This window comes from Hyla sarda, chromosome 11, assembly GCF_029499605.1.
Source record: "Hyla sarda isolate aHylSar1 chromosome 11, aHylSar1.hap1, whole genome shotgun sequence".
In the NCBI taxonomy this organism is placed as follows: domain Eukaryota; kingdom Metazoa; phylum Chordata; class Amphibia; order Anura; family Hylidae; genus Hyla; species Hyla sarda.
The window spans coordinates 38,130,064-38,155,166 of record NC_079199.1 but is presented as its reverse complement, the minus strand read 5'-3'; the positions used below and the strand labels follow the sequence as shown (position 1 = coordinate 38,155,166).

The following is a 25,103-nucleotide window of genomic DNA, read 5'->3' as shown; positions in this document are numbered from 1 at the left end:
GAGGCCCCCACGCCCCATCCATACAGCTCTATGGGAGAGCCGTTCGGGAATCTTAGGTAGAGATGAGCGAATTTTAGAAAAATTAGATTCAGCTGATTCGCTGAATTTTCCCAAAAATTTGGTTCCGGATGAATTTATTTGCAGCAAATCACTATTAAAAACGGCTACTTCTGGGCTACAGAGGGCCTCAATAGGGGTGTAGAACACTTTGCCTTGTAGTAGCACTCATAAGGAGTGTGCTGGGTTAGTGAAATAATACTGTTATTCAGTATGACATACAGATTACAGGCTTCGCTTTTAGAATCACTGCCACACAGTGTCTGGATGTGGCAGCAGGGAGAACATATGGCGTCACAATTGAAGAGATTAACCTGTTAAGGACCGAGTGTTACCTTTTAAAAATCATAACCCTTTCAAGTTTGCACCTAAAAATCCATATGATGGCTTATTTTTTGAGCCACCGATTCTACTTTGTACTGACATCAGTCATTTTACCCAAAAATCTACGGCAAAAAAAAAATCATTGTGCGACAAAGTTTAAGAAAAAACACCATTTTGTACATTTTGGGGGCTTCCGTTTCTACGCAGGACATTTTTCGGTAAAAACGATACCTTCTCTTTATTTTGCAGGTCCATACGATTAAAATGATACCCTACTTATATAGGTAGGGCTATATGAGGGCTCATTTTTTGTGTCATGATTTGAAGTTTTTAGCGGTACCATTTTTGTATTGATTGGACTTTTGATCGGTATTTATAAAAAATTTTATGGTATAAAAAGTGACCAAAAATACGCTATTTTGGAGTTTGGAATTTTTTTGCACGTACGCCATTGACCGTACAGTATAATTAATTATAGATTTTTATAGTTCAGACATTTACTCATGCGGCGATACCACATATGTTTATTTTTATTATGGTTACATATTTTTTAGTGTCAAAAGATGTATTTATTGACAAGATCAGTAATAACACGAAAACAATGCCATGTGATAAAATACAGTATAAGAGTCAGTAATAAAAAAGCATACCAAAATATGCATTAACAAAGCAAACAACAGTTCCCTCAACAAGGAAAGGGTGGGGCAGGGGTGGGGAAGGCTCAGTACATCGGTAGGATACAGAGGTAGTGAGTAGACTATGCTGGTGGAAACAGTAATATAAGATAGTCAAAGTCATACAATCAAAGAGACAGGTAATGGTGCATGTCTGGGGCATGGGGAGAGGAGATCCAAGGTTCCCAAACTTTAGAAAACAATTCCGCTCTGAGTGCATTCAGCTTCTCCGATATTAATATCTGGTTTACTCTGGCAATAATGGTAGATAATGAAAGAGCAGCTGAACGCCATTTAGTGGCTATGTGTATACGTGCCGCTAGTAGAATAAACTGGGTCAACTTAAAATGGTTAGAAGACAGATCAGTTGATTTGCGACCCAATAAGCAGACATTGGGAGATAATGACTCATTAACCCCGAGGACCGATGAGATGAGATCCACGACTCCAGTCCAGAAGGTAGGTACCAGTGGACAGAACCACCAAGTGTAGAGCATGTGGTTACATATTTTTTATACGGAATTTGGGAAAAGGGGGTGATTTAAACTTAAGGAAGGGGTTAATTGGTGTTTTTTAAAACTTTTTATTCAACTTTTTACACTTATAGTCCCCTTAGGGGACTTTTGGAAGGAATCATTAGATTCCTCATACAGATCAATGTAGTTTCATTGTACCACATTGATCTGTGTGCTCTGTGCTGATAAAGCCTGATCTTGCCAGGTTTTAACATTCACAGTGCAGCAGCTGGATCGTCATGCCGCGATCGTGCTGGGGAGGGCGATCCGCCCCACTGGGCCATCAGGGATGGTATAAATGTCCCTTTAGATGCCGCTCTCAACTTTGACAGCAGCGATCTAAAGAATTAATAGCCAGCAGCGGCAATCGGCACATGACGCCGACTCGTGTCAGGAGCCCGCATCATACACCGATTGCCGTCTCAGGACGAGCCGGCTCATCCTTAAATGGCAACCGGTTAAAAAGATTTTTTAATGTAATTTTTATTTAATTTTATTTTTTTTAAATCCATTTTTGATGACCGATTCTGGTGAGCATTGAGCTGGCGGTCTGCCGCGAGGCGAGCTACCACCTGTTCTCAGTGTCCACTTGAAAAGGGAGGGACTGCAGTACAGCAACTAGGACAGATGCATATTCAGCTGCTGTGCCATTGGATAAGTGGGCGCATAAAGCTAGAAGTGGCTGCAGTGAAAAGCTCGTACTTGTATTTTAAAATCAAGCTGGCAGTCCTCCACAAGACGAGCTACCTCCTGTTCCAGCCCCTGCCTCTTAGCAAACCCCCCCCCCCCCCCAACTGTGAAAGTGCAAATGTTTCATTTAATCAGTTATGGTTCATTGTTATCACTCCAACCTGTTTCATTGGATTCTTGTGGTAATTCCACAGGTAATATATGACGTTGAGGACCATAGGGCCTCTGTTTTGAAATGATTAAATTTTTATTTAAATTCAAGATTTTGATTAGATTCACAAGTTTGATGTCCCAGGTGCCCGAAGCGTTTACTTTCAACTAAAACTGTATGATGACAAAACCCAATATAACAAGGAGTCACATGGTGGCACAATGACAAAGCCTAGAGGTGGCAGCAGCCCGACGAGACCATAGGGCCTCACAATAGAAAAGATTAAAGATATTTAGGAAAATTTTAATTGAAGATTTAAAATAGATTAAGATAAAGTTTAATTTTATCTGCCAGTAGCATGAGGAGACCACATGGCCACGGTGTGTCTGGGTCCTCTGTCTCGTCTTTCTCATCACCTTGTAGCTCCACAGCCTGCTCCTGCTCCTCCTCTCCTTTCAGATGACTATAAAAAACACCCATTTTGCAAAACCTACCCTGTGCTCCACTGTCCCCCCTCCTCCAGTTCAACCCCCACAGGGCTCATGTGGCCTCAAGATGTAGGCGCCACATTTCCAGTGCCCTTACCAGCCATCGTTTCCAACACGTGTTGTAGGATATGAAGCAGTGGAATGACGTAGTTCATCTCGTAATCCTGGCTTCCTCAAAGAGCCTGAGCAAATGTCAGGTGTCACGTATGAGCTGCCACTGGCAGTCTGACTATGTTGGGGGATGCCGTTTTGACGCTGCAGCTCAAGGAGTGTGTGCTTGGTGGAGTACGAGTGGCTGAAGTGCATGCAAAGTTTTATTCCCATTGTTACATGCAAACCATGTAAAGAACAGCATGACTCCCCCGTGCCCTGCACACATGGTATGCTGGAGGACCACTGAGACTTGTCCGTGCAGTGGAGGTTGAGGACACGGTGGAGGATGAGGAGGCAGAGTGACCTGTCCAAGTTGCTGTTGTGGTTGTGCAGGAACCACATTCACCCAGTGGGCCGTAAAAGACATGTATTGTCCCTGACCGTAGTTACAGCTCCATATGTCGGCGCTGCCGTGCACTTTGGTACACTTTGGTAGAATGGGATGGTGGGTGTTATTACCAGTACCCGGTGACGAAGGTGGGTGAAAGAAGGAGAACTTGGCATCAGATGTGTGGCATCAGGCGGGTGGCAGGATCAGAATAGTTGTTGAGACAGGTAGGCAGAAGAAAACGGTCTCTTTTGGCAAAGTGTTGGTGTGCACAAGTAAGTATTGAGGATATGTATTAGCTAAAACCTAACTTTTCTTAGGATAAAATATATGGACCCAAAAGTTTTTTTGAAATCTAACAAAAGGAAAGGTGTGCAAAAAACACCAAGTGCCACCTACACTACCATGTTTTGATGCGATGCAAAGACCTCTAAAAGGTGGAAGGGAACAACGTTTGTTCCAGTGTAACAGGTGGGGGTAATAACGTCCCCTGTAAGGCCCGACTCTTGCACTATTTATTCCCTTCTTGGCAAGTGTTACTCACCAAAAAAAGGAGGCGGCCCAAACAGGAACCTCTCCCTATTTCCAACTAAAAACCCTAAGAAATGTCAGTGTTTTTAGGTGGAAATAGGGAGAGGTTCCTGTGTGGGGACGCCTTTTTTAGGGAGAGTAACACTTGCCAAGAAGGGAATTAATAATGGGAGAGTAGTGTGAGGGACTGACCAGGGGACAGGAAGAGTGAGCCCTAAACTGACCCTAAAACCGCTCTCCCTGCCTACTTGCCCATCCACCTTAACCAGTGGATCGACAACTGCGCCGGTCCCTTCCTGAACTAAAGTGCAGGGGCCTAATAAAAACACATACTAACAAATAGTCGGTCACAAACTAGAAACATAACAGAAATATACAACTGTATAAAAACAGATTAAGTTCAGAAGACACAGATCAGTGAGCAGCACAGAGGACACTATCAGCGGACATGAACAGAGGACAATATAGATCATCGGACATGAACAGAGGACTCAGGGGTCGTTAACAGAGCACACTATAGATCCGTGGTCGTGAGCAGAGGACACTATAGATCAGTAGTCATGTACAGAACTCCAAAGATCTGAAATCAAGAACTAATAAAAATAGAGTTCAAAACACCGGACAGGAAAACGGATAAGCCAACAGACTTTAGGAACAGATAGGAATATAGCAAAATCCCCCAGAACATCCAGAAGACACAAAGTCCCCATGGACCAGAAACAGTGATCTATCGCTAATCAGGAATTTACGCATTCCCTATGCACAACCTCCAGTAGACATGAAGTCCCCATGGACAGGTAATAGGGAAGCATAGATTCACAGGATATATATATATATATATATATATATATATATATATATATATATTTAACACTGTTCACACTGAACACAAAACAAAAATCGTAATCCCTCAGAAAACCTCCAGCAGACAGGATTGTCCCCATGGAGCAGAAACAGGGATGCCTAACATAGGACACTGTTCACACTGAACACAAGACAGAAATCACAAACCCTCAGAAAACCTCCAGTAGACAGGATTGTCCCCATGGAGCAGAAACAGGGATGCCTAACATAGGACACTGTTCACACTGAACACAAGACAGAAATTGCAATCCCTCAGGAAACCTCCAGTACACACAAACTGGACGCTCCACTCCACTATAGGAGTAGCCATTAATAATAAATCCAAATAGACTACTGGCCAGTGACACACTCCACCATGTGGTCAGGATGCTGGCCCAATAGGAAAACAGAAATCTAATACACAGAACTTCAGATAAACAGATACAAGAGAAAACACAGTATGAACAGACACATAGCAGAAAGGATAAACAAATCCTAAAACCGACTAAACAAACACAGCTTAAAATTCACTAAGAGCATGCCACCTAACATGGCTAAAACCAGAAAATACAAAGTGCATGCTAACACATTTGTTTTATAAATAGTAGATGAAAAGCTAAAACAAAGAGTTTTTCACCAAGCCTCCATTAGTAGCCTATCCAGGATGTTAGCAGCTAGACATTAGAAGGTTATATGAAGTATCACCAGCCCAGAGGCTAGACTGGGCTGATATTAAATAGACACACCCTAAAGGCTATTGGCTAATAGAGGCTGAGGCTGAAAGAGCCAGAGAAATGAACTATTCTCTGACCAGGAAACATAAAACTGTTCACACACAGCAATTCCAATAGCTATGTGTGAATACAGACCAGGACAGACATGACAAGTAGGGCCTTACAGGGGAAGTTTTTACCCTCACCTGTTACAATGGACCATACGTTGTTCCCTTCTACCTTTTAGAGGTGTTTGCGTCGCATCAATACTTAATGGTGTAGATGGCACATGGTGTTTTTTGCACACCTTTCTTTTTGTTAGAGTTCCCCAAAAATTTGGGTCCATATATTTTATCCTAAGAAAAGTTAAGTTTTAGCTAATGCATTCCCTCAATACTTGCTTGTGGTTTAATGTGGAGGAATTTCTGTAACTGGGGATCAGCACCTTAATTATGTTTTGCAGTATCCATGGCAGCACAATGAGAGAGCCTGGAGGTGGTAGCATCAGCATGAGGAGACCATATAGCAGCACAATGAGAGAGCCTGGTGGTGGTAGCATCAGCATGAGGAGACCATATGGCGGCACAATGGCCGAGCCTGCAGGTGGCAACATCAGCATGAGGAGACCATATGGCAGCACAATGACAGAGCCTGGAGGTTGCAGCTGCATGAGGGCCATGCCAATTGAGGGTTGAGTCTAAGTAACCCAGCGACTGTTGACTGGGGGTGTTGGATGTCACTTGGGATGAAGTGAATGACCGAGGGAACCAATTAATCACGGCTGCTGGGTTGCTGGTCGAGACACGACTGCTAGCTGACACTGCTAGCAGACCTCTCGCTGCAACTCATGCTGCCACAAGCCCCTACTCTTCTGTGACCTCTGCCTGGGCCTAATGAATTTAGGCCTCTGCCACTCCAATGTGCATGTCCTGGCACTCCTCTGCCTGACATACTTATACACCAGCTGAGTGCATATATGTTACACTTATGAGAGGAGGACAATGCGCTCCACTAAGCTTAAAACTGTATTAGACTACAGAAACAAGTGTGTTGCTTTGTCTTGACTTTCACAGTAACTAGGCCCAAATTAGTTTTTCAGGGGGAAAAAAAAACATACACCACGTAGGTGTACCTACACTTTACACTTATGAGAGCTGGACAATACGCTCGGCTTAAAACTGTATAAGGCTACAGAAACAAGGGTGTAGCTTTGGCTGGCCTTTAACAGTAACTGGGCCCAAATTGGTTTTCCAGTAAAAAAAAAAAAACGCACACCACGTAGGTGTATGTACAGTTTAAACTTATGAGAGGAGGACTATGCGCTCCACTTCAAACTGTATAAGGCTATATAAACAAGGGTGTAGCTTTGGCTGGCCTTTCACAGTAACTAGGCCAAAATTAGTTTTTCAGGAAAAAAAAAAAAAACGTACACCACCTATGTACGCACAGGTTACACTTATGAAAGGACAATAAGCTCCGCTACACATCCTGTATAAGGCACTGTAATCAGGTGACTATGGCTTTTCTTGCTCACCCTAACTGGCCCCTGTTAGCTTTACAGTTGTACAACCAACTGCAGCAGTACTAAATCGCTGTGTAGTAGAGCCCAGTACAGTACTATTAGGCACAAATAGGTGACAATGGCTTTTACTGCTCTGCCTAACTGGCCCCTTTAAGCTTTTGAGTTGATGTACACCACTGCAGCAGTGGAGTCGCTGTGTATTACACTCTCTCGCTGCTGTAAAAATGCTTTTCTGTGCAACACACACTGCTCTCTGTCCCTCTCTTTTTCTCTGAAATAAAATGCTGATATGACTGGCCGCAAGATGGCTGTCGATTATATAGGGCTGTGACATGCACAGGGGTGGCTGGCTGCTGATAGGCTGCATGCTGCATTATGTAATTCAGGGTCAGCCGCCTTCCCAGAGATTCTTGCCCCATGTCCTCACATGTGGATCCAAAATTTTAGATGCCCTGGAGCCTGGAACGCACTAAATGGAATTGTGGTATGGGGTGTGAGATGCAGGGCAGATGGAATTACCCTATGGGCAGATGGCATTAACCTCTTGTATTCGTGACACCAGGGCAAGGTTTATCCTCAATACCACCCGAAGGTATACCTTTGGATCCTGGGCTAGGCACGGGGGCAATAATGACTCTGACGCTAAGTTACAGACAATGGTAGCTTTACTGAATGACAGATGGTACAGTCTATACAGTATAGCCAGGCCCACCGAGGTGACCAGTGACTTCAGAGACCTTAAGGGCTAGCTGGGACTTGTAGTAGACATGGACAATTTAGTGCAAGCCACGCTGACTTGACAGATGACTTTGATTTGACTGACTTGTGACTGACAATGCTGTGACTGTGGCTTACTTGTAGCATTTGGCTGCAGATTTGACTTGCAGCCTCTTATGACTCCAGACGCACTCCTAGACTCAACTGCATTGGACCTCAGCTTAGCAGAAAGAGAGAGAGCAGAGGCTCTAGCCAGGGATTTTATGGGGGGAGACTCTGGTGGGATCCCATTGGTCACCCTTAAGTCACCTGGTCACTGATACCTCCTGGGTAACAATCACATGACATATCACATGATAACTGAAGATCACACGGGAACATTTCTTAAAGTTATAACACTTCTCTACACACTTTACAGCATAACAAAACATTTGTTCATGAGGGGACGGGTGTAAAGGGGGCCCAGGGGATTCTGCAGGGAGGCTGCCTGACAGGGCAGCAAGGGTACGGGGTAACAACTCCCGTACTGGGCTACCACAAACTCCACCTCTTAAGTACAGCCATCCTCAATGCCCGGTCCGGGAGGGCGGACGACTAAAAGTGGCCACTGGGGTTAGACTGACAGTTCCTGGGGCATTATTATCGAATGTCCTTCACAGGTCTGAATAAAAAGAACTGAGACGAGTCCATGTAGCATTTTTGTGAAAACGTCCATACATGTTCCTTTGGAATACATTTATAATCATGTGGGAATTTATAAACCTTGTAACTGTATTTATAACACCTTTTATATACTTGAGTCGGATTAGGGCGGGGGTCGTGACACGCTGGGGCTCCAAAAAGGATATCGCAGGGGCCCCAGCGCTCGGACCCTCTGCAATCTAAAATGTATCCCCTATCCTTTGGATAGGGGATATGTTTTTATCAATGATACTTTTTCTTTAAGTTTTTACTATCCAAGGTAAGGAAGAACCTGAGCTGCACCGCCGTCCCCTACCAGGTCACAATACCAGTCACCCAGGTTGCTCAGAGGCATGACTATATGTGATTGGTTTTAATCATCCCTGGTCCATAAAACTCTCCTGCAGATTTTTCATTGGGTCCCTGGAGCTTCAGCTTATACCTCTATCAATATATATAAACCTGACTGCTTTACTTTCCCCTTTGGATATTATCACTGTATACCATGTTTATTTTACCCCCACTTTGCAGCCTTTTCGCACCTCATATCTATTTCCTATCATTTTTTATTCAGCCGACCTATCAACTATGTTCAGTTTCTGCCAACATTGCTCATTTGGCATTCGTTCAGATACCATGTCTTGTTCACATATTTCCTTGGTTGGCACACTGTCCTGATATCTTCTGACATACTTTCCAATTATCCTATGATACTCATCGTGCATGCCCCAACAGTTTTTGTAAAAAATATAAATAAATAAATATACATATATATATATATATATATATATATATATATATATATATATATATATATATCTTTTTGACATATGGTACACTAAATTAATCTATTAGTTTGGGTATTTTTTTTTCACCAGGCAAATAATATCAAATGTGTAATTGATCCAAGATCTATTTATTAACAGCTCGATGCCAAACATTAACCATGCTCATGTGTTCATGGCAGGCTGTGCCGTATGACCTGACCGCTGCGCTCTTCATATCTACTAGTTAATTTTCTGATTGATGAAAGTAAATGATTTAACTAGGATTGGGATGGCCTGACGTCCAAAGCAGGCTCGCCCTTTACAGAGGTTTTCGAGATTAGAAATACTTGGGCCAAAAGGGTTAGGTTATAAAAACCCAATATTTGTCTTATAAATCCCCTGGCTCACCGGTGAATGCTGATGTGAAATGTGCTGCCCTGCTACCCAGCTGGCATGATGAGCCCAAATACCCACATGACCCATGGTCATGTGGGTAGTTGGGCACATCATCACTTTCACTAAGAATCGGAGCCAAAACGGTGGCGAATTTATCAGGGGGGGGGGGGTAAAGAGTCAATTATTATCTTATGGCAATATTCCACCCCATTGGCACAAGTTTTTTGATCTCAGAAAACCAAATTAACAAAATTGTCAAAACAATAAACTACAAAAATACGGACACATGTCAGGGTACTGTAGGGAGGATACAGACTAACCAAAGCAAAACTAATACACTCACACATTATAAGTCAATGTCCACTATCCGCGTCAAAATCGCTAATAGCAGAGAGAAGTCGAGAGGATAAGCCAAAAGTCACAGATACCGGGTAAACAAGAATAAACAGGGTAAATCGCTAGCTACAGGAGTTGGACTCTTTCACAGGTACTGAATGAGAGCAAACTGCCAGGTTAAAAAGGCAACCCATCAGGTGCTCTCATCAAAAGGTCAGCTGACCAGCCAGACAACTAAGCGTAACCTGGCAACAAAAACAAACAATGAACCTGTCAGAACCTTTTAACCCTATAGGTTCTGACACATGGTTTCCGGAATCGTCGTTGTATGAGAACAACGTAATAAAGCTGTCCGTATACAATGTACTAATGTTGGGTGAACCAGCTGATTTCTGCAGGATCAGCTGACCATCTAATGTGAATAGGAGCCACTCTTCCTCAAGGCCAGGTTTTGGGAGAGCAAAGGATCAGGCATGTTGGACACTGCAATCCGACAAGCCTGATATTTCTGATCTCAGGGAGATAAGCCACCACGATAGGTATCTGATGTGTCTGGTGGCAGCTTTCTCCCCTCTCCCCATTCAAAATACATGCTGAGCTGAGTTTGTATCTGAGGATCGGAAGAGATAGCTGTTCAGCCTACAGTTATCTGAAATGTGTGGCCAGCTTAAAGTGTAGCTGTAATTTGCAAAAACTTTTTACATAATGTAGATAATAACATTATATGTATATTTGTAATATACATTGGTTATAAAATGTGTATATTTTTGGGTGAAAAAATGCTGTTTTGTCCCAGCAGCTATTGCCTATGCATGCAAAAGACAAAATACAGGAAGTGTGGGCTGACAAGCAGGGCTCTGGGCAATGAGGACAAGCAGGGCTCTGTACACTGAGGACAAGAAGGACTCTGTACACTGAGGACAAGCAGGGCTCTGTACACTGAGGACAAGCAGGGCTCTGTACACTGAGGACAAGCAGGGCTCTGTACACTGAGGACAAGCAGGGCTCTGTGCAGTGAGGACAAGTAGGACTCTGTGCAGTGAGGACAAGCAGGGCTCTGTACACTGAGGACAAGCAGGGCTCTGTACACTGAGGACAAGCTGGGCTCTGTACACTGAGGACAAGCAGGGCTCTGTACACTGAGGACAAGCAGGGCTCTGTGCACTGAGGACAAGGCAAGCAGGACTCAGTGCACAGAGCCCTGCTTATCCTCAGTACACAGAGTCCTGCTTGCCTTGTCCTCAGTGCACAGAGCCCTGTTTGTCCTCAGTGTACAGAGCCCTGCTTATCCTCAGTACACAGAGGTTCTGTGACACACTCCCTGCTTACACAGCAGGCCAGGAGCCTGCACAGAGCCCTGCTTGTTCTTAGGTTAAAGAGCCCTGCATGTCCACCCACACTTCCATACAGGCAATAGCTGCAGGGACAGCATTTTTTCACCCAAAAATGTACACATTTTCTAACCAATGTACTGTATATTACAAATATACATATAATGTTATTATCTACATTATATAAAACGTTTTTGCAAAAGACTCTTAAACAGAGATAAAAACATTGTTTAGTGGTTGCTTTATTGTAAAAAAAAAAAATAATATATCCCTCTACCTTATTTCTACTATGCTATACAATACTTAGAAAAATAACTTTTTATTCCTCAGTCACTGCTTTAACCTTCAAATATACCAGCTAATCCTCATGCTTTACCTACTGAACCTCTTCCATACACGGTTTCTCTCAACGGTGGGAGCTGGCGTTCAGATGTTGGAGCCATATGACCCATAGTCCAGGAAGAAGAAGTGCTGTTAAGTCCAATAACTCCCGAGGGGATAGTGGTTGGTGATACATACATGTCCTTGCTTTCCAGAGGTGCCACCTTCCTGACCTTATGGTTTAACTTTGAATGGTTCAGCCCCATTTCAGAGCATAATCCAGTCATCAGCAAATACGGTATATTTTCATGTTAAAATAAGTTGTATTTCTAACTCCTCTCAATCCTCAAAAACAGAAAAATTTCCCTGACGCCTGAATAACTCTGTAACTTTCTAAGTCTTCTCTCCCATAGAGTTAAACATTGACAATATACAGTCACTCAACTAGAAATGTAATATTAAACTACATGTTACTCCAACTAGGAGGTGGTTCCCAGACACAAAGGGCTGTGTGTTTAGAATAGCATTGAGATCTACATGTTGGAGTAGTGTAACACAAGATACATTAACCCTGAATCTCCAGAAAAACAACATAAATTCCAGTTCCTATAGTATAACCTAAATTGGCTCTGTGGCAGTTGTAGTGATCACGGCAATGTGTGGCGTTTCAGGAGATTTTATCCAAGTGCTTGGCTCCAGTCCATGCTGAGAGGTCATTCTTCTTTACTATATTCCTGCTCCGAATTGTCAAGCCCAGTGTTTCTCAACCAATGTCCCCCAGAACTACAACTCTCAGCATGCAAAAACTCAGCATGCAAAAGCTGGAGGAACACTGGTTGGGAACACTGGTCTAGCCAGAAGGAAGAACAGTGAGCAAGAACTGTTCTGCAAGCATGCATATATATATATATATATATATATATATATATTTGTGATCGGGGCTCCATACGTGTACTAGTGACAGGAAAGATTGCCTACATACCTATACAAGATCTTACCCTAGCATAGCGGTCTGAGTTGTGCCATAACCGCGCAATGAGGGCACGCCTATAGAGGGCATGCACTATAGTGAAGGAATAAGATAAGGGAGGGTTGGGAGGGTTCCACAAACGACACGTGCTCCGCCCCTGTAGGAGAGGGGGAAGTTATATACACACGCCCCCACCTGTTCCCAATGAGCCCCACCTGGAAGTGCAGGGAGCGATAATTACTTCCGCCCCTCGCACAAACACAGCCCATCAGGCTTTATACTTGTGATCGGGGCTCCATACGTGTACTAGTGACAGGAAAGATTGCCTACATACCTATACAAGATCTTACCCTAGCATAGCGGTCTGAGTTGTGCCATAACCGCGCAATGAGGGCACGCCTATAGAGGGCAAAAAGCAACCATGCTAGGATGAATACAATTCCTGAAATAAAACATCCTACATCCAGCATCAATCTTCACATACCCGAAGTAGACTATACCTAATGTGCTGAAAGAGTAGCCCTGACCAACTAGTGACTACTAGAGGTGGTAACCATACCTTTGAAACCGTGGTAGTAACGTCCATCTGTAAAGAATCAACCTGAGAATAACCTTCCCTGCCAAATACTAACTGAACTATACCTATCACCATCCCTACTTGTGACATTACTTCAAATGGACACGGAAAGGCTAACTTCATGGCAGGTCTGACAAGCACCAATCCCCTGCTATTTAAGAGGCAAAAACTAAACTGACAGGTAAATGACAAGAAATACCTATCTACCTGATAGATCGTGTGGGTCATGTCGCATGACAAGGTTCACGAAGGCACCTTACCTGATTGAGACTGTAACAGACATACCTAACTAGCCACTGTACTGACCCAACTGGACTTGGAAGTGATGACCCATTGCAGATGACAGCTCCCTGCAAGAGCAACGTATCTGTAGACGTGACCAGTGTTTAGATGAACCATCATGTCTGTAGACCTGACAGGTCTTTGTGACACCGTCGTGCCTGAACCCGTCACAGGTCCCCGCGGAACCATCGAGCCTGTAGACATGACAGGTCTTTGTGAAATCATTGTGCCTGTAAACGTCACAGGTCTTTGTAAACCACTTTTTTTTTTTTTCTCAAATACGTAAGTGTGAAATGCCATATTGAGATTGTATACTATCTGAAACGTGTCAGATTACCTACATAACCATGTCAAATCAATTGCTCTGAAATGAGACAGCAGCAACCATGATTCAATCCCCGATCCTAAAGAAATGAGTCATGAAACTGTGTATTAAATGCAGAATATATCTGCAACTAAATGCTGGCCCTCCTTAAAAGAGAACGTGCAGTTATGCCAGATAGTTGAATCTGTGTACTATAACGAAATTATAACGTCATCGAGAAATACAACAGACGAGGTTGTATCTGACCTGAAAACGTGTCAGGTCATAACAAATATAACACACGACAAAATTGCTCTGAAAACGAGTCAGTAGCAACTGGCATTACCCCTTTTAACCTGAAGAGGAGTCAGGCAACAGGGTAACATCATGAGTATTCATGACAAGATACCTGTATGAAGCTGGCGTGTTGTTCTGAAGGCGTGTCAGTAACAAAAATGACCAATTGTGTCCAATACCCTAAGCAAAGGATCTACCTCCCCTGTGTGCACCACATGAAACATGTTAACCGTATGTGCGGCATAACCTGCTAACAGTATACCCAACTACAAGTCGCTACTCAATATGTTATTGCTCTGAGACATGTCTAACAATAACCTATGTGGTGCATCCCCCCCTGCAGACGTAGGAGGTTTAAGAATATGTGCTCGATATATCTGCAATGAATGTAAGCACCATATGAATACTGTAATCGTGTCTTGTAAATATATGTACAGCCAGAGGTGCAACTGCTATTCAACACTAGGAACGAATGCACATAACCTACCCGCATACAACTATGGTAGTATACAACAAATGCTGTGTACTGGTGCATGTATCATACACAAGCTGGGAGCGTAAGTACCGTGAAAACGTAAGGAACGTTATGAATTTATGCTCTAACATCATTATGAGTACCTCATACATGCCTAGAAAATAAAGTGTAAACATATATCTAAAAAGATAGACAACGTGCAACTATGCCGGATAGTTGAATATGTCTACTATAAGTAACTGATAACGTGGTCATGAAATACCACGGAGGAGGCTGTATCTGTCCTGAGAACGTCTCAGGTCGTGACAATGAACCACAATTTAATTGCTCTGAAAATTTGTCAGTAGCAACCGACATTAACTCCTTAAGCTGAAGGAGTCAGGCAAATAGGGCAACATCCTAACAAAGCTGTATAACCTTTCCGTATAAACATTATGCACGAATATGCAGTATGAAAGCTATGAGCATGAGTACAGTAAAGCTACGGGAGCATATGTGTAGTGTAGACTCTAAGGATGGAAATGCAGAAAAATTATTACCCATGTGCAGTACAACAAAATAAAGCTATGAACGTAACCAGACTATGAACGTAACGTGCAACTATGCCAGAGAGTTGAATCTGTGTACTATAACGAAATAACAGAATCGAGAAATACAACAGACGAGGTTGTATCTGACCTGAAAACGTGTCAGGTCATAACAAATACACCAACGACAAAATTGCTCTGAATACGAGTCAGTAGCAACCAACATTACCCCTTAACCTGAAGAGGAGTCAGGCAACAGGTTAACATTGTGACTATTCCTGAAATTGGTTGCTCTGAATGTGAGTCAGTAACAACCGCGATTCAACCCCTGAAGGAACGAGTCAGGTGACCGGGTATTGAACAGCCGATTAGTGCCACTAAAATGATGACCACCCTTGAACGAGTACCTGTGCCGGATAGTTGAATATGTGTTATATAACTAACTGATAACTTAGTCGTGAAATACAACAGAGGAGGTTGTATCTGACCTGAGAACTTGTCAGGACATGACAATAAACAACAATGCGATTGCTCTGAACGAGTCAGTAGCAACCGACATTGACCCCTTAACCTGAAGAGGAGTCAGGCAATAGGGCAACATCCTGACAAACCTGAGTGAACTTTCCGTATAAAAGACTATGCACGAATACACAGAATGAATGCTATAAACATACGTACAGTAAAAGCTACGGGAGCATGTGTGTAGTGTAGACGCTATGGATGAACATGCAGAATAAATACCATTACCCATGTACAGTAAACGCTATGGATGTTAGTGCAGATAACATAACAGAATGAATGCTACATGTATGCAGAATAAGTACTACAACGTGTCAGCATAATAATTACTACCATCGTATGTACAGAATGAATGCTACGAATGTCCGTGTAGTGTATTGCTACAATTCTATGTGCAATATACATGACGTGAACATGTCTGTGGTATGAATACAACGAGCGCGTATGTGGTATAAATGCTATGAGCGTATAGTGATATGATACTATGAGCAGTATAATGCTATGAGTATACTTGCGATATCAATGCTAAGAGCGTATGTGCCTGATGTAGGCCATGTGTATGTGCAGTATAAACGCTACAAGTACATGTGCAGTATAAGCGTCGAGCATATGTGCTACGAATTAATATGTGGTATGACGCTATGAGGTATGAGTACTATGAGCAGTATAATGCTGTGAACATGCTATGAGCGCGTGGCGACAACTGCACGAAACAGCATGTCACTATGTGTGAGAACCATAGGAAACCTGCGTGTATGAATGCGGTGAACATGTGAACAACAAAACCATGACCGTGTAACCAATATAACTGCCATGAGTGTATGAACCCTGCATGTATGAATGCGGTGAACGTGTGAACAACAAAACAATGACCGTGTAACCAATATAACTGCCATGAGCGTATGAACTAGGCATGTATGAATGCGATGAACGTGTGAACAACAAAACAATGACCGTGTAACCAATATAACTGCCATGAGCGTATGAACCCTGCGTGTATGAATGCGATGAACGTGTGAACAACTAAACCATAACCGTGTGACCGATGTAACTGCCATGAGCGTATGAAACCTGCGTGTATGAATGCGGTGAACGCGTGAACAACAAAACCATGACCGTGTAACCCATATAACTGCCATGAGGGTATGAACCCTGCATGTATGAATGCGATGAACGTGTGAACAACAAAACCATAACCGTGTGACCAATGTAACTGCCATGAGCGTATAAAACCTGCGTGTATGAATGCGGTGAACGCGTGAACAACAAAACCATGACCGTGCAACCAATACAACCGCCATGAGCGTATGAACCGTATGAACCCTGCGGTGAACATGTGAACAACTTAAGAACCGTGAGAGTGTGACCACTATAACTGCCATGAGTGTATGAACCGTATAATTGCTATAGGCAGTATACTGCCGTAACCAGTATGAAATACCATTAACATATGAACCGAATGATACTTTGAGCGTATGAACCAGTGATAATTACGAGGTGTTTGATTGCCATGAACGTAACATGGTAGAAAGAACGTAAGACCGTGAACATGCCAAGAATATGTGAACAGCATTAATGCCAAGTTTGTGGACCGTGTAAAACACCAGTGAGTGAGAGAATAACCATGAGGTGAACAGCATAAACGAGTTTGCCCAGTATAAATGCTGTGAATGTATCGTCAGTTAGTATATGTACCGTATATAATGATATTAGCACATGAAACTGTATACATACTAAGCGCGTACGAGCAGTGTGCCATAAGCGTATGAATTAACCATGAGAGTACGGACAATAAGAAACTCATGGAGTTATCAAACCGTGAAGATGCTCTACTCGTGTGCACCTTGTACCAGTAATGCGTGTATGCCCATAATAAACCAAGCGTATGAACCGTATGGATACCATGATCATGCAAATAACACTGTGTATACTATGATTTATTTGGATGTAGCCTATGTTATATCTCTACAGAGCATTGCACCCTACTATATACTATATTGAAACAAGACAGTCTACAGAGCACTGTATCACCACACACAGCATATGCTACCCTGCAACGTGATCCTCTGCAGAGTATTGCACCACACCAAACAGTAAATGCCACCCTGTGTTGCAACGAGACCCTTCGCAGAGCACTGCACCACACTGGACATGCTAACTGTAACGACCCTCTGCAGAGCATTGCACTATGCCCTATATAATATGTTGTATTGAAACCATCCCATCTGCAGAGCATTGCACTAACTGTATAAAGTTTGTTTATAATGAGACCATCTGCAGAGTATAGCACTATACTGTATATAGTATATATTATATTGTAACAAGACCATCTGCAGAGCATAGCACCATAGCTGTATATCATGAATACTATATTGTAATGAGACCATCTGCAGAGCATTGCACCTTAACTGTATATCATGTATACTATATTGTAACGCGACCATCTGCAGATTATTGCACCATAACTGTATATCATGTATACTATATTGTAACGAGACCATCTGCAGAGCACTGCACTATACCGTTATATAGTACATGTTATATTGTAACGAGACCCTTTGCAGAGCATTACACTGTACCGTATACTGCAAGGGGACTGTATACCCCGCAGAGCACTGCAGCACACAGCAAAAGTTATATTGAAACGACTCTTTGCAGAGCACTGCACCACACTGTATACAGCAAACTTTATATTGAAACAACCCTCCGCAGAGCATTACACTATACTTTAGATTAACGATAGCAGACCAGCTGACAGGACCGCCTAACAAGGACTGGGCAGCTGCCGCAACCTGTCCCAAGGGCATAGACAATTGTAGTTGTGTGGGTGGCGGGCGGTCCACATGTCGCCATGAGGCAGCTAGCGGGCTGCGCGAAATGCTGAGGCCGCACCACCCCCAGCACCGATTTAACTCACCTGCTTGCCGCTCCTGGCCCCCACTACCTCTGTGGGCAGAGCCAGCCAGAACCATACCTGCCCTATATTACCTTATAATCAGAGTGAGACAGCATCCCCAGATAAGACAGCCAGCGGAGCTGCCAGGATGCCGCGCCTGCACCACCCCAGACCCATGATCAGCGAGGCCTCTGCACCGTGAGCAGCAGCTCTGAAGATTTTTGTGGGAGATTCAAACACCAGACTGTCACAGGAAGCAGAGATTCCACAAACGACACGTGCTCCGCCCCTGTAGGAGAGGGGGAAGTTATATACACACACGCCCCCACCTGTTCCCAATGAGCCCCACCTGGAAGTGCAGGGAGCGATAATTACTTCCGCCCCTCGCACAAACACAGCCCATCAGGCTTTATACATATATATATATATATATATATATATATATATATAGCAACCAAGTAGACGCAGCAGCACTCCAGCGCAGTGAAAATAGTGACTTTTATTTATCACCAAGATGCAATAGCAACGTTTCAACCACCTCACGTGGCCGTCCTCAAGCTCACGTGGCCGTCCAGGGCTTGAGGACGGCCACGTGATGTGGTTGAAACGTCGCTATTGCATCTTGGTGATAAATAAAAGTCACCATTTTCACTACGCTGGAGTGCTGCTGCGTCTACTTGGTTGCTGTATCTAATTGGGGCTCGAGGACCAGGGCCCATCCACAGCTTGCACCCACTGCATCTATTCCTATTCGCGAGTGCTGCTCCATTTGCTTTTCTATATATATATATATATATATATATATATATATATATATAGTTACATAATTATATAGTTTGGAAGGTTGAAAAAAGACAAGAGTTTAAGTTCAACCTAAAACTCTACTGTGTTGGTCCAGAGGAAGGGGAGAAAAAAAAAAAAAAAAAACATGAGGCTGATGCCAATTGCCCCATGTCAGAGAAAAAAAATCCTTTTCGACTCCAAATAGGACGATAAGAATAAATCCCTGGATCAGCGTTCCACCCATATAAATCTAGTATCCATAACTTGTAATACACTGGTCTAACCAGAAGGAAGAACAGACGAGAAAGGACTTTTCTGGCAACACTAAACTTCTGGCTAGAGATAGTGCTGTGTGGCTTATACGTCACAATCGTCTTTTACCGTAAACCCTGTAATAGAAAATCATAGTGCCAGTAACTGTGAGTACACGTCTTTCAGGTCAATTCATCATAGTCAGCCAAGCTGTCTAGGCCCTACTCATTGACTGCATATATCTCCATTAGCAACACTAAAGTGCTAGTGGCATATTCAGAGACTTTGCTTTAGTATTACTGCTATTAAAACAACTAAAGGGAACTGTGATCAAATTCCAATCATCCATCCAGAAGACTGTAACTTCACTTTCCTGTGCTGTAAGGTATATATGTTGTATGGTTGTAGACAGTGTAATCTCAGTAAAATGTTACTCCTGTTTTGCAAGTTTTCCATGTGTCTAAAAATAAACAAATAGCGTCCTGGACCTATTGACCCATGTGACTGTACACTAAATGGGACATTCTTATTAACAAAATCACATTTTGCCATTGACACCTTCTAATTTGCAATTATATTGTTGAGAAAACTGTAGCGATCGCACCTGGTCTGGCTTTGCATGCTGCACTCTGGCCAGTTAGGAGTTACGGGGCCCGGGCCAATCAGCAGCTGAGACAGGGTATTTAGATTTCCCCTCCAGCCTTTTGGATTTTGCACTTGATTTTAGCTTTGTGCTGATTTTAGTCTTGTCTGTTTCAGTTCTGACTTGTTAGTTAGATTTTTGCCATGGTATTGCAGTCCTGGACGATTTATCTAGTTTTAGCCTTGTCCTGTCTGTCTTGAGATCTGTCTGTACTTATGGTTGGTTTTATTCTGTCTAGTTTGTATCTGTTTCCTGAACCTGTATCCTGACTTGTATTCTGACCTGTTTGTGTTTTTGACTTCACCTCTTGTGTAGGTCCTGATCCATTGCTCTTTTTACTTTGCCCCTAGCCTTGCCTGTTGTACTTCTGTTCAGTCATGTTTGATCCTGAACCTGTGAATTCTTATCTGTATATTGTCCTGACTTTAGTTACCTGTTTACTCACCTTCATTCTTGGTAAACTGGCCACTATATCTTCCTAGAAACCTATTTGCCATTGCTCTCATATCTGCCTTACTACTTTGGTTCTGAACCTGTTAGTCAGTACTCCTACCATTACATCTTCCTGATACCTGTTTGTTAATTCTTTGCATACCTGCCATTATACACTATCTTGGTTGCCTGTTTGTTTGTTCTTGACTGTTTACCCTTCATATTCTGACCTGTTTCTCTGACCTCTGTAAAATTCAGTTTATTTTGTTGACCTGCAACACCCCTGCACCTTATATGGCACACGGACCACCGTCCAGTTGTAGATCCGCTGTCTAGGGCAGATATGCCAGTAGGCAAGGAAAGTGACTTGAGCCCAGGCATGAATGCCATTAGGCCTGTTTATAGACTTTTGACATATTCTAATGTGAATTGTAGGATAGAGAATACCTCACATTGGGGATTATTGCAAAAGCTGCATTTTTATGTGTTTTACCTTACAATGCTTTTTTAGCCTTTTTAGTATTTTCTGAATTCCCAAAAGTATTTTGGAGTTCCCAAAAAAGTGATTTTATTGAAAAGAATTAGTGTGTATAAGGCTAGGATTACATATGTCTGGTGTCTGGCAAACATAAACCCAGCCTAAATTTTGACACAACTGATGATGACAAGAATGACTACCATCAGGCATCCAATGTTTCTAAACGCAGGGCAGGGGAAAGCAGCAAGATGTGTTCCCCTATCTGGTGTCGGTCCGGTGAGTCTAACTGAGACGCAAGATGAATGTGAACTATCCCATTCAAATAAATGGGTCAGTTCTAGCATCAGTTTCCCTCCAGCGTTGTAAAAAAGATGCTGGTTGTCGGATAATGTAAAGAAGGCCTTAGACTACGTTTTGGTATTTGCTTTTTTTTTTATACTACCACTGCAGTTTTTGAGCCAAAGTCAGAAGTTGATTCAAAAGGAATGGGAAATATAAAGAAAGGACTTATACTTCTCCTTCCTCAGGGATCCACTTCTAAAAACTGCAGTGACAGTATTCCGAAAAAACTGTCAAGTGGAAACACATCCTGAAGCTGGTGATCTGATTTTGTACAACATTTTCTTAACAATATAATTGCATATTAAAAGGTGGTTATCGCAAAAAGTGATTTTATTAAGTAGAAGTCATATTTAGGGTATTTGCCTGATGAAGCAGTCGTACTATGAAACGCGTTGCATCATGGGTGATTAAAACGTTAGTTCCCTTTTTACCACTGTGTCAGCGCCTTACTATCCCGTCGAATATTGGAGGCTCCGTTTCAAGAATATATTGTATCGGACGTGGAAGGGCTTCAGTCATTCATTATCATTCCGCTCTAAACCATTGTTGCACTTGGTGGAGTGTAACCTTCTTGGGTAAGCGTGCATATTGTCTTACCCTCCCCCCGAGTGCACCCCTTGGTTAATACACTACGGAGCGCTGTCTGTCCTTTGTTTCAGTTTCATATTTAGGGTAGGGTCACACACAGCATATTTTTCTCATCGGGAAATACGCTGCCTATTCTCAAGCAGACATACAGAGCTACCTGGTGCAGTAAGGTTTGGAGGCAAGGCCAGCGCATCAACGTGACTGTGACTCTTTCTATCTTGGGTTGCAAAACTTTTTGCATTATAATTGTAGTTTAATCTTTGCAATGGGACCAGTCCTTTCTTCGTATGCCATTGACGATGACCATGCGGTAAGCCACATTTGTAAGGAACAATATAACCATTTCCAATGAAGACTTCACAGCTCTAGGAGTCATTAAACCTTACCTTTATCTCGTGACCTATAGATTTCTTCATTGTTGTGTGAAATAGCTTCTCTATCTTCAGTAATTCTGGGATGAAGTAATTGTTTCCATTGCTGCTGTCCTAACCCTGTAATGCAAGGTCAACAATGTATGTGACATATGTTTAACCTTTCCCAATTTCAGACCTTTGCTTATTGAATAATCCAAAAGGTTAATATGTAAAAAGGACAACTATCTCTGGAAGTACTGTATGTTTTGTGTACAGACAGATCGTATTCAGGACAGTGCTATATGACCAAAATGCAGAGGGTTAACCTGTGAGTCCCGGGTCCCAATGAGAGAGCTATTACAGGGCCCCACATCTACCATGGGCCATGTATAGTACTAATACCCTCTGGCTTCTCTAAAGCACCAGGACAGGATCAGCACAGAGCTCTCTTTTGCCAGCATATAATCAACTTACATCTTGAACATGTAGAAAACATTTTTTTTTTTAATTTCTTCTCACAACCTCCAGTCTTCACATCCTTTGAGTGGAAACATCCCTGGGCCTCTTGGGTAGTAAAGACAATGGGGGAGATTTATCAAAACCAGTGAAGAGGAAAAGTGGCCCAGTTGTCCATAGCAACCAATCAGATCGCTTCTTTCATTTTACAGAGGTCCTTTCAAAAATTAAAGAAGCGATCTGATTGGTTGCTATGGGCAACTGGGCCACTTTTCCTCTGCACAGGTTTTGATAAATCTCCCCCAATAAATTACCCCTGGTAATCCAGAGTATTCAAATAATAATGGTAAAATCCCTTGTGGTGTAGGATGGTGAAGAGGTTTTTAGTTATTTCCCTGGTAGTTTAGGGCAATGAAGGTCATAATGGTAATATCCCTGGGGGGCTAGTGCAGTGAAGAGGTAAACAATAATATCTCTGGTGGTCTATGGAAATAAGGGGTTCATGATAACATCCCTGGTTGTCTAGGACAGTAATTAGGCTAATAATAACATCACTGGTAGATGCTGTCATACTTCTCTGGCAGAAACTTATCTCCCTGAAAAAGTTGACATTTAACATGCCCAACTTTTTTCTCCTCCCCCAATCATTTAATAAGCCCACCGGTGTGTTTGGTCGACACATATCTTATGGTTATGGGGGCCTTTATCTATAATGGAGTTGTGAAGAGTATTATTAGGACACTTTCTTTGAAAAACCCAGTGACCAAAGGGCCCCATCCCCACTAAAGACTGGATAGACTATATAATTGTCTGTATTGTTAGGAACCCAGAAGCAAGTTTTTGATTTCCCTGACTCTACCACATGGGAAATTAAGCTCATGAGCAGCACTCTTTATAGCCACCCATCCGCTTTGGCTTAAGGATAAGGATCCTAAATGGGGGACTTTCTTCTAATAACTCCAAATTACCTAATAGGGTGTTTGAATGGGTTTTCTAAACCAGATAACCCCTTTAACCTTCCTACATTTGTAAACATTGTTACTCAACCCTAACACACTGAACTCATAAAATCGGCCCAGTACGACCCAAATTAGTAAATCTACCAAATTAATATTTAGGGATTTTCTGCCCTTCTCATACTGTTTCATTTACTGTTTCAGTCATTATGTTGCCAGCTGGGTGTCCTATGATGTAAGCATTTTGCTAGAAGTTCCTATTTGGAGGAAGCTATTTTCACACTACACAATTAATAGCTCGCTCAGGCGAATGCGTATTGTATTTATAGAAACCACTGCGAGTAGCTTTTCTACAAGCGTGTAGTATGTCTATTTAATGACAGAGGCTGGCAGCATTGTCTGAGAGCACCAAAGGCATTTTATGTTGAAACAGGAAACCAGCTGGGATTTCATCCTCCCGGCGAAAGCCTTCTCCAGTCAAAGGGATTGGACTGAGCATCCAGTGGCTGATACAGCACACACACCAACCTCCGGGGCTTGTTGGATGCCATGAAAACAAATTACTCATCTGGGTAAAATATATTAATAGAATTGTTTTCTGTTGGTATATTAAGTGTGACACCATAGAGCCGGGAGCAAGTTGTTGGGTGTCAATTTAGCATGGTTTCCAGTCTTGTAGCTGACGAGAAACCATCTATATTTAAGTGGCACTTGTCTAATAGAATATTTACCATCAGTTGTTAAAAGATGGGTCTTAGAAATAGATAATGCATGGAGGTGAACCTCACCCTACACCTTATTCTACAGAAGATATAATACCTTAGCTGTTTTCACCTCTTTGTTATTGATGCCAGTCTATAGCGAAATGCTACCTTAACATTAGATGGGATCAGATGGTGTGTAGTCATTTATACACAGATGCCAAGCAACAGGGATTGCAATGGTGGCAGCTAGGAATGCAAACAGAGTCTCAGCTGTGCTTCCCTGCTTGTACCTCAACCGTATGGTTTTCTAGATCTCTAGTCTTTGGGAGTTTTTTCAATGAGATTTCAAATTTGTATGTAGTCTTACATATCACTATCTATCTATCTATCTATCTATATCTATCATCTGTCTATCTATCTATCTATCTATCTATCTATCTACATCAGTCTTCTGGCATTGAATAGAATGGTGGTCCAGCCGGGTCTTAAGCTCCCACTCCACATTCCATATTGACATTCTGTCCCGTAGTCTTTCGAGTTGCTGTAGGATCAAAGATGATATTAGCAGATCAGATGTTCACAGATAATGCTTATCAATGCATTTGGCACCAATTGGTCAGTAGTCATTGCTCATATGATGAGATTGATAGCTTATGTAGCATTAAGGATCAGCTCAATTATCTCACATAAGGTAAAAAGCTTGTGGTGGTCCTGACTCCTGTGATCGTGGA

General features: G+C 42.5%; 1 protein-coding gene across 2 annotated transcripts in view; it reads right to left on the bottom strand.

The window, feature by feature from the left end:
• CCDC198 (coiled-coil domain containing 198) overlaps positions 1 to 22,868 on the bottom strand; it is a 39,803-nt gene extending 16,935 nt beyond the window's left edge. The window contains exons 1-2 of one of the 2 annotated variants that reach the window (XM_056545890.1): positions 22,731 to 22,868; positions 22,290 to 22,394 (exon numbers count right to left, since the gene is read on the bottom strand). In XM_056545890.1, coding sequence (XP_056401865.1) covers positions 22,290 to 22,394; positions 22,731 to 22,752 — 127 coding nt within the window. In that variant the 5' untranslated portion in view covers positions 22,753 to 22,868. Of the gene's footprint in view, positions 1 to 11,593; positions 11,909 to 22,289; positions 22,395 to 22,730 lie in introns of those variants that run through there. The other variant, XM_056545888.1, reaches the window with a different exon arrangement.
• Between the last annotated feature and the right edge of the window lie 2,235 nt (positions 22,869 to 25,103).